Genomic DNA, 11,338 nt, shown 5'->3' on the forward strand with positions numbered 1-11,338 from the left:
CAAACGGAATGTCATTTTTTCCAAATAAGTTATATTACACACTTTTGAACTTGGAGAACTTACGCCTGGGTTGGTGAGTTACCTTAAAAAATGGTCCCATATGGTGTTGTGGAATGAAAATCGGCAAAATATTCTACCTGTTTTCAGAAGTGACAATATCTACATTGCAAGTAAAACTCATTCAGGTGCTTCAGCAGCTCTGTAGTATTCTCCTTCCAATTGAATTTACTATCAAGTTTTTGTTGCAAGAATTTAACACTTTCAACCTCTTCTATCTGCCTATGTTCTAGACGTAGGTGTTGTGGTCTAAAGTCCGAAGACTGGTTTCATGTAACTCTTCACTGTAGTGGTCATGTGCAAGCATCTTCGTCTTAGAGTAACTGCTGCAATTTACGTCTGTTGCTTCGTCAAGCCTTGCTTATCCCATTTGAAGAGGTCGTTAGAAGAAAGTGCTAATCCACAAGGCCATAGTTTTGTGTTAGTGTATGCTATAGGTGTAGATAAATCTGTAAATCATAAGACAATAGATTTATATGTAACTCTTTCTAAAAGGTGTTACACTATTTTCTTAGCCATGTAATGTGCCATATTGATAAAAAAAATTCTTAGAAAGTTCTAGAAAATAGTTTACTTGTAACATTGTCTCTACTATTGTGGGTTAGCATTGTCTTCACCAAAACAAACATGGAAAAATTTTGATAGCAGATGTGTGACTTCTACTATTGTAAATTAAGACATAGTAGACACACTAAACATATTTATTACAGTAATCTTGGCAAAGTAACAATGTCAGGTTTTCTGTGCTTCCTACTACTGACTACAGTTTCAGTGGTGTGCTTCTCCCTAAAAATAAATATGCAAAATTCAAACAATGGAAAATCCAGTATAGAATGTTTCTGACGAAGGCTCGAAGGCTTTGGTGGCCGTAAGCTCACTTTCTGACAGTCTTTTTATTGTGCCTATCTGTGACACAGCACCTCCACTATAGGTTGATGAGTAGCAGATATACATAAATGTTTGCAGAGGAATAAGACATGATAAAAACAGTGCTAACCTACAGTGTTTGATGTTAGGGCCAAAACAGTGCTAACCTTCAAACACATTAATTATAGGTTTATCTAGCATTACAGCGTAAAATGTACCAGTGACTGTAACGACATTACAGGCGTACATTGATACATATTACATTTATTTTTTATACTGTTGACATTAAATACTACTACAAATTTTAACAAATGCTATGTCTAATACCTTTTGATGTTGGTCTGGTGACAATATGATGCTAAGCCATACTTATGGTATTTCCAACATCTCATGTGTACCCTGGAGTGTAATCAGGATTTGCATCATTGTCATTAAAATTGGAGCACTGTTGTCTTTAACAGCCATGCCAGACATAAGTCTCTTCACTTGATTACAAGACTTCACTGCAGCATGCCACTATTTTCTTCCAAGATAAGAACACAAATATTGCAAGACAAAACAATGTATATAGATGACAAATGCTTTCTAGCTGTTGGAACTACTTACTGCCAGCAAATACTTTTGTTGAAACCATGGCATATAGTGTGGTCAGATTTATTTTCACTAAATTGAGTGTTAACACTTTCCTCTGTGTGTCCCTTCATTTTAAATTTTATCTTTACATTGGTCATCAGCAGTTATTTTGCTTCTGCTGCTTTTAGTGTCATATTTTATACTGAAATTCCCTTAGTATTGCCTGATTTAATTTTACCACATTTCATTGCTCTTGTTCACTGCTGTTGATATTCGTATTATAACTTCTTTCTAAGCCACTAACCATTCCATTCAACTGATCTTCCAAGTCCATTGCCATTTCTGACAGAATTACAATGTCACTGGAAAACTGCAATGTTCTGCATTTTAATTGCTTTTTGCATTTCTCCTTGGTTTCCTTTACTGCTTGCTCAATTTACAGTTCGAATAATGTCAGGGCTATCTCACTCTCTTATTAGAAACAGCTCCCCATTACAACTGCAGTATGGTTTCTGTGTGATAACCTTTCACTCCCTGTACATTGTCCCTGCTACCTGTGTAGTTTCCAAATTCTGTATTCCAGTCAACATCATGAGAATCTCTCTCGTACCCTACATACAAATGATGTAAATACAATTTGGTTTCTGTACAGGTTGTTGATAATCTTTCACATCTTGTATTTTAGACAGTTCAGTGACAAAGAATCGATTATTAATAATTTATCAATGTACATGAAAATGTGCTTGATTTACTGTTTGTCACAATGTTGATATTACCGGCAAACAAATCAAACTTAACAGCTACATCTACATCTATACTCTGCAAACCACTGTGAAGTGCATAGCAGAGGTTATGACCCATTGTACTAGTCCTTAGGATTTTTTCCCATTCGACATATGGAGCATGAGAAGAATGATGGTTAAATGCCTCTTTGAGTGTTGCAATTAATCTAATCTTATATATACGTTGAGAATGTGGGTTTCGCGGGAGGCGTGCCAGAGATAAATCCCTGCAGTCACGCTGTGCTCTGTGTCCTTGGTGGCTCAGATGGATAGAGCGTCTGTCATGTAAGCAGGAGATCCCGGGTGTGAGTCCCAGTCGGGGCACACATTTTCATCTGTCCCCGTTGACATATGTCAACACCTGTAAGCAGCGAAGGGTGTTTATTTCATTGTAATTTAATCTAATCTTGCCCACACGATCCTTGTGAGAGTGATATGTAGGATTTGTAGTATATTCCTAGAGTCGTCATTTAAAGCTGGTTGTTGAAACTTTAGTAGACTCGGTGTAGTTTCAGTAGATCTTAGAGAGTCTGCCAGTTCAATTCATTCAACATCTGTGTGACACACTCCTGTGGGTCAAACAAGCCTGTGACCATTTGTGCTGCCCTTCTCTTGTAATGTTCAATATCTCCTGTTTGTCATCTTTGGTAGGGGTCCCCCACACTTAATTAATATTCTGGGATGTGTCACACAAGTTGTTTGTAAGCAATCTCCTTTATAGACTGACTGCATTTCATCAGTATTCTACCAATAAACCGAAGTCTATCACCTGCTTTACCCATGCCTGAGCCTATGTGATCATTCCGTTTCATATCCCTACAAAGTGTTACACCCAGGTATTTGTACGAGTTCACCAATTCCAACAGTGAGTCATTGATATTATACTTACAGGATACTATGTTTTTTCATTTTGTGAAGTGCACAATTTCATATATCTGAATATTTAAAACACGTTGCCAACCTTACAGCACTTTGAAATCTTATCAAGGTCTGATAGGATATTTGTGCAGCTTTTTTCAGGTACTTCATTATAGAAGCGATGATCAAAAAGTTTCCCTTTAAGGGCATTGCTGCAGTGTGTATGCAACATAGCACGACTCTGATGCAGGTAGATAGGCAAGGGATTTAGTGCAGCATTTACATCTTTCTGATGTACATGCTGTGAATCTGGAAATGTGAACTATGGCGATGTTATTGATGGATGACTCCAAACAGGTCCAGTGTGCTCTTATTCTCTTCTTTAATGATGAAGGTTGAACACCAGTAGAGATACTTCAGAGAATGAAGAATTTGTATGGGGCTTCATGTCCATTAAAAACCACCATTTTGGACTGGTGTGCCAAATTCTGACAAAGGCTGCTGCTGCTGCTTCACGGTAACATACTTCCTCTTATCGCAGATGTTGTAATACTGAAATTACACCAACTCAAATGGGGGACACTTGAGCACCCGTTCTATAGCTCTGATCTCAGCCCTGTGCAATTATCATGCCTTTGCTCCTATAAAAAAGACCTTGAAGAGTTGATGATTCCTACCAGATGAGGATGTGCAGCAGGCAGTTATGGACTTTTTAACACAGTGGGTTACTATGTTTTAGCAGACAGGTATCTTCAGCTTGCTGGGTTGGTGAAATGATTCCCTCAATGCTCACAGCAATTTTGCCTGCCAATTCTGGACTGTATGGCCTTCAAATGGAAACTTTTTTATTGCCCCTGAATCAGCTGCAGAAAGTCTAAGGTGATGTTACTGATGAAAGTTAATTAGTATATACAATGTACACAAGAGAAAGTAAGCCTCCCTTGGTGAAACCCTGTTGGACACCATATGTAATTAGTTCCCTGTTAATGTCCAATTGTAGGATTTGTACTCCACTTGAAATTTTCCAGAAGTGCTGGTCATTAGGTAAAAGACACATTACATGGCGCTTAACCTATCCAATGTGTGCGAAGATCTTGTGCACCTTTTATTCAAATAGATGTATGTTTGTATCTGATATATAGATGGTAGCCAGTCTGACTTGGTGAGAGGGAGGGGGGGGGGGGGGGGGGTACCCTCAGTCATACCCTTTGACGATGAAGGCATTGCACTGCTGATACTTGAGCTGTAGGCTACTTGTCTGTGCCGAGGGATAGGTGTTGCCTGTCCAATATGTGACTCTGGTGGGCTACAGCTACTTTTCCAGATAGCCTTTGCCATGGCTGTGCCCGTGGGGAGAGCCTCAGATTGGAAGGAGAGGCCTCATGGCTGACAATGTGCAATTAAATGGATCAAACTTGTCCATGTACTGGTGCTTGTGCCAATACAAACATATCATCCAAAATAAAAGGGAATTAAAATTCAAAGAATTTCCAACACTTCCCCCTCTGATCACTCCATGGGATGAGAGCCAGACAGTTTGCCTGGTTCTTGGTATCTACCAATGGAGAATCTTTTGTGACAATGAAGCCACTGTTTTTCATCAAAAATGTTGAGGATAAGTTCGGAGAATTTGCTCCAACAGAGAAATGAGGAATGGGTCTCTGTTGCTCAAAATTTTGCATGCTAACTAGTCATAGACACTAACGACTATGACAGTCTTGCAAAGATACCAATCACCATCACTTTTCATAAAAACCTCAGTAGCATTCAGGGTCTTATCTTTCATCAGGATCTAACATTACAGAAAGATAAATAACTATATGCTAAACTACAGCAGTGCAGATTACATTTTGTTTGCCATGTTCACAGAGAACTTAAGAGTAATAGAGTGGATACTGGGGCATTTATCCTAGCCTTTGAAAGAAATGTTGTAACTGAGTAGGCTTGATATCCATCCCTATTTTCCACCATCTATGAGATGCTTTAGGTGCCAACCGTTTAGATATATGTCCTCCCACTATACTAGTGTCCCTGCCTGCAGGGCATGTATGTGCTGAGCATTGCATGAGAACCTATCTTGTGAGTAATCATCTGAATGCGTCAGTTACCTAGAATACCACACTCCTTGTTTGCCAACATGTCCATTGTTCAAGACTATAAAGTGCAAGAGTGTGTATCACATCAAGGTGTTATTACCCTTACAATTTGTTATCGATTGTTGCAAATATACTGACAAAGTCTACATTTTCTATAACGATGACACTCTCTCAAACATAAGCTCCCTGCCCTGGTTTAGCAGGCTGTGGCTGAAAGAGCCCTAAGCTGTAGGTCATAGAGAAGATCAACTTCCATACCAGAAATAAAAATGGGAAAGTTGTCACATATAAGAAAACTTCACAGGGACAGAAAGGAAAAATTGAAAGTGAAACCTGATTCAGCAGTTCCAGCTGATTGTGAGGCAAGCCTCTGAATAATAATTGAGAACCACATTCTCATGTTGGATACAAACCACTAGTAAAGTAACTTCCACTTCACTGCTCTTCCAGACACAAATACGTATTTTTTGTAATTTTTCGCCTCAGAACAACTAGAAACTGAAAATTTGGCGCCATTAGTGGTTAGAGATATTTTTTGAGGCAGCTTTTCTGTAACAGGAGGCTTCACCAATTATTATGGTAGTAGCACTGTCACAGTGTCATGGCAGATGAAACAAATAGCCACATCAGAGCAGGTTGACAACAGGAATGAAAGTGAGTGGTGTTTTTCTTGATATATCAATAAATTGTACATAAATTACCATAATATGTAAAGTATTCTAATCACATCCAGGTTCCATCTGTACATTATTCGTGACATTAGTATCTTTGGTTCTTAAAACTAATCATTCATTTTGAACTGCAAAACTGCCAGATAAGACGTGCAATGGCAACACTTCTAAACACAAACGCTGGTTTGGCTGAACTGCTTAGGAGAACAGTGGAACTATAGAGCTCTGTCTGTATCCTTGGAGTCACTGCAGCTACATGGCTACAGATGCACCACTGAAAACAGTTCCATTCTGTTGCATTAAAGTGATCCCAGGAGACAGTCACATGGCTTAAGTCATCTCGGCCACCCCATTTGTATCATACCTTTAGCAGTGCATGCACTTTTAGTGATGCGAAACTGAACACAATTTGGTTGTGTTTATAATCCATGCAGGTTTTGCTACTGTTGAAGAGAGTAGAGGTTGAGGGTGAATAACCTATACAGTGGGTGGTGGAGCTGGCCCATTAATGATGAGGAAGGCCGTCAGCTGTCCACTCTGAAAGTGGCTGCAGCACTGTGTTCAGTAGGTACCAGGAGGACATCTGAAATCCAGTCATAAAACAGCAGTGTCAGTTATTTGTTTATTTCGTGCCAGAATATGAAGTCGAGGTGGTGCTAGGCAGCAGCCAGTGCCCTCAAGATGCAGGCTGCCTGTGGTTGGTGAAGCGTGCTTAGATCATCAAGTGACCTTTTACCATGCCCCTTGTGCTGTGTTTGCCTTGCACAGCATATGGTGGGGTAATGTGGTCAGCACTACAGCAGTATAGTGCTGCATCACCTCCCAAGTAGTCAGTCAGTGCTCTGCTATGAACGACTCCAGAAAGTCGGTCATGGTAGCAGAGCAGCTGTCGGACTGATGGATGTGCCTTGGAGTGCAGGGTCAAACAGTCAACCGTAGAGCAGACAGCAGCTTCATTGCTGCCAGCAAAGCTGTGTGTGCACAGGGTGACAGACAACAGCAGAATTACCCCGCACAGTGCCTCAGCATGAACCACACATCCCCAAAGTAGGCAGACTGCAGTGGATGAAAGTTAGCCAGCAAGTGGTCTGCCAGCTGGAAGGCACTAAGTCAGCAGCATTCAGACAGCACACTCACAGCTAGTGAGGACAGCGTAGCAATGGCAGCTTGATGAGACTTCTGTTCATAGCTTTCTCATGGCGGTGACTGATATGACTTGTCTGAGATGGGCAGTATTTATGTGAGCTCAGTCCACCACTATATTGGCTGTTTACTACTAATTCTTACATCCTAAGGTCGACCCGGTCATCAGATAACTAGGGTTAAGTAAGCTCAAGTGGGTAGGTGGTTTTTCGTTTTAAGTATATACAGGCTGCACAAAGAAGACTCAAGACTACAGTGTTTCTGAAAACTGAAACATTTTATCATCGCTGCTGTGTGGTGCCAATAACTATGACACTGCTGCATGTGCTGGAGCGTTTGATCTGCAGTAATGCATGCTTTTTGAGTTGCTAGTAGCTCACCCAGTGAGTGAAAAAGGGCAGACTCCTTCTTTCCTTTGAGTTGGGTTAGGCGGGAGTACATTCAATGATCTATCTGGCCAGTACTACAAAGGCTGCATCATATTCGCTAAGTTTGTTTTGGTTACAGTAGCCAGAAGATTAAAAGTGGTCCAAAAGTGTCCCAAGTTGTATCTTTAATTATCAAACTGCTGCCATGCAGCTCTAACTGTATGACACCCCCAGGTTGGTCTTGCTCATAGCAACTTATAATAACCATTTGGGGTTTGTACATGGAGTATATGCAATGTACCACTGCTCTTTGAAAATAAAGTTAGAGTGCCAGTATGTCCTTTGTCCATTATTCTGTTACTGCCCTGCCCCCCCCTCCCCCACTTCTTCTCAGAATAACTGTATCAGTTCAGTATGGCTTTTGTGTAAAATTGTTTCCTGTGCCTTGCTTCTATACTAAAGATAGAATGCCACCGTATGCTCATCTTATACAATTAATGACAACCAAGTGCACACCCACCACACTGCCAAATGAAACCAAACAAAATGATCAGTTCTCCAACTTCCTATACTAAAAAGACAAATAACTAAGAAAAATAGTCAAAACAAAATACATCCATTAGCAATGGTTCCCTGAATCCTATACTGTCCTCTACACGTACCCACTGGCATATCCTCAAAGTGAGCTGCTAGCCCATTAATCTCCCATGTTCCCATCAGTGCTCTATAGCACAAGACAAAATCACTCAGAACACCAGAAGAGTCTACAGTGTAATCCACTAAACATTCCAACATGGAAAATAAAACATACTAGGATCACAAATCACAAAAAAATGTACGCATAAAATACGGAAAGAACCTTCTAATTACCATTGGCACAAAAACGATTCTAGTGATGCTACCCAGCAAAAGGAAGTTGGGTTTGGAAGTTCCTCTGGTGATCCAAAGTATGGCATATTTTGTCACATTATAATCTTATAGGATGGGTAGTAAAGACATGACTGCCTCCAAAACCTAGCTGTTTCATTGCCCTGAAGAGAACTCCTGCAGATACTGTCAAAATACTAAATTCTGTTGCAAAATAACACTGCCCTATAATTAAAAGGATTTTATTTAACTTGACACTGGATGTGCATGCCTACAGACTTCTGATTTTTTTCTCCGAAGTGTTCAGTATCCAGTAGTGCTTGTCATACATTCATCAGGATTTTTTGGAATTAATTTTGGAAAATGTTTTATGTGGAGTGTTCATGAACGCATTGTAGCACACATAATGAGAACTGAGGCACACTTGATGTAAATTCTGCAATGCCATGCTGTCATATCAACAGTTTGATGATGTGTAGTGCTTTTTGGTTGTAATAGTGACTACCTGCTATAATTATTTGTCACAAGTTATCATTGTGTTCTAGACTGGTCTCCCACTTAATGCCTCTTTTTTTTGCAGACAATCTGTTCATGTAGTCCATCCTAATGCACTTCATGAAATAATTCAAAGCTTCAACTTACCATTGGTTCCCCCTGTATTCTGTACGGAGGCTGTGGACTCATCTGTGAGAGTCTCTGAGCACTGAAGGCATATTACCTGTCTTATTTCAAGTTCCAGTCTTTTCCCCAGTTTTAACTTATCACAGAGCGCAAACTTAAACAAGAGAAATAATTTCAGATCATTTGCCATTATCAGTTGTAGGTACTGACAGTGTAATTTAGCATAAATTTATTATTTATGAGAAGATTACTCTGTAATTTAGCAGTTTAGCTATCCACAAATGGCCAGAGGTTCTGAGTGTTTCTGAATTTGGTTCATCATAACATACATGTTGGGGGCTACTGGTACTTTCATGACATTTTGTTAATCTGGATATCGGGAACTCATGACTAAGATTCTGTATGCTTCATTCTCTCTCTCGACCTCCCTCCCCCCCTCTTCTTTTAAAGAAATAATCAGAGCATCACATACTAAATTGCTGTCCTTGGAAAGTATAAGAGAGAGGGAGACATAATTAATTGTTTCCATACTAATAATTGTTGAGCAGTATTAACTGAGCTTCCTGTAAATACCTTTCCTAAATATGTAAAATTATAGCAACAAAAAACGAAATCTGTGTATTTTGTTGCAGACAGCAGAGCTAGAGACATGGGAAGAAGGCTCTGGTTGGGAGGATCAGAGTAAAGGTGGATGGGACACAGCTGATGCACTTCGTGAAAAAAGACGCCAAGAGCGCCAGCAGCGTGCTTTGGAATTACAACAGAAAAAGCAACAGCAGCAACGGGTTACCGGCCTTGGTCTGCGCATTGCTAGCTGACAGTATTGGTACTCGCATAAATATATTTGGCATTTGGGCATGTCAATTTTTCTTCAGATCATGCCAAGCAAATTCCATTTCTGCTATTTCTCTGGGACTGCAAAGAACAGCTCACTTGCAGCTTTATTTCTTTGATTCTGCTTTGACAATCATGGAAAATATCATTCCATTCACAAGTGCAGTATTGTTGATTTATGGAAGGTCTGAATTACAAACATGATTTGTATTTGTAATGTAAGGGGTGTGAATGTGCATAGATGTGTATATACATGTGGGTGATTGTGCATTCATGAGCATGTGTGCACGCACAGTTAACTGCATAATGACTGTCTCAAAAAGAATGTAAAATAATATGGCACTGGTCACATTCTTGTTTGATTGTAAGTAAGGTTGTTAGATTATTGTGTGCTGTTTTAAAAATATTATTTGTGGTTTATTGTTAAAAGGGGCAATATCTTGTCAAGTTTCTTGGTCTCTGTTCACATAATTTTTATTTACAATGTAGAAGCATTTTACTGCTAAAAATGTGATATCTCCTGCATTTTCATGTGTAACAGCTGTTTTGTAAGAGGTTGTTGATAGGTACTGATCTTTGATTAAAGTTACAATTTGTTAATAATGATCTGTCATGAAGAAAATCCCTATGCCTTTCAGAGAGCATTGGAAACAGTTACAGTTAATAAGACAACATACTTTATTTGAGCTTATTTTAAAGCCGTAAAGTTATTTTTTTGATGATGAAGTAACAACATTTGAAGTACTGGATGGCATTAGTTTTATTCTTCAGTAGCTACAATTAAAAAATGAAGGGAAGAGAGAAATTGAAGCAGTTGACAAAAGGTACAGAAATAAATCTTAATAAATATTAACAAACCCACAATAGGAGTGAAATACATCATTTCACGTGACTTGGAGGGTATGAGAGTCTAGAAAGTAAATAATGTGCTGTAGTTTAGAAGACCTTCACTTGATTAGTGAGCTACTATGATAAACATAAATTAATTGTGTCTGCAAAAAACATTTGGTCAGAAGACAGAGGTGTAAAGAAAATGCATATATGTAAATAAATATTTAGCATGTAACTTTATACAGTTGCTCCGTTATTCCTTTCTTCCCACATTTTGCAAATATTTCGAGGACAATACCATGAAGTCCATAGTTGCTGCTTAATACTTGCAGACACAACATAAAAAAACAGCCTAATTGCACATAATTTACTCATATAGCACATTCCATCACAACTCTGTCTGATTAATGATTTTCTACATCTACATGCATACTCTGCAAGCGACTATTACACATAGCGGAGGATACCTTGTACCAATGTTAGTCATTTCCTTTCTTGTTCCACTTGCAAAAAGAATGAGGGAGGAACAACACACTGTACACCTCCATAGGAGCTCTTATGTTATATTCGTGGTCCTTACACAAAACATATGTTGGTGACAGTAGAATTGTTCTGCAGTCAGCTTCAAATTTTCTCAGTAGTTTTTCACGAAAACAGTGCCTTCCATCCAGGGTTTCTGATTTTTCATAATGCATCTCTGTAATAATAACATATTGATTGAACCTACTGTTAACAAACCTAGCAGCTTTGCTCTGCATTACTTCAGTGTT

At 39.1% G+C, this 11,338-nt stretch overlaps 1 protein-coding gene across 1 annotated transcript in view; it reads left to right on the forward strand.

Annotated features, from left to right (window-relative positions):
* LOC126188243 (receptor-binding cancer antigen expressed on SiSo cells) overlaps positions 1-10,808 on the forward strand; it is a 40,336-nt gene extending 29,528 nt beyond the window's left edge. The window contains exon 4 of the mRNA XM_049929805.1: positions 9,536-10,808. Within this exon, the coding sequence (XP_049785762.1) occupies positions 9,536-9,721 (186 nt within the window). The 3' untranslated portion in view covers positions 9,722-10,808. The remainder of the gene's footprint in view (positions 1-9,535) is intronic.
* Positions 10,809-11,338: the final 530 nt, after the last annotated feature.

The sequence above is a fragment of the Schistocerca cancellata genome, chromosome 1 (assembly GCF_023864275.1).
Source record: "Schistocerca cancellata isolate TAMUIC-IGC-003103 chromosome 1, iqSchCanc2.1, whole genome shotgun sequence".
NCBI lineage: Eukaryota > Metazoa > Arthropoda > Insecta > Orthoptera > Acrididae > Schistocerca > Schistocerca cancellata.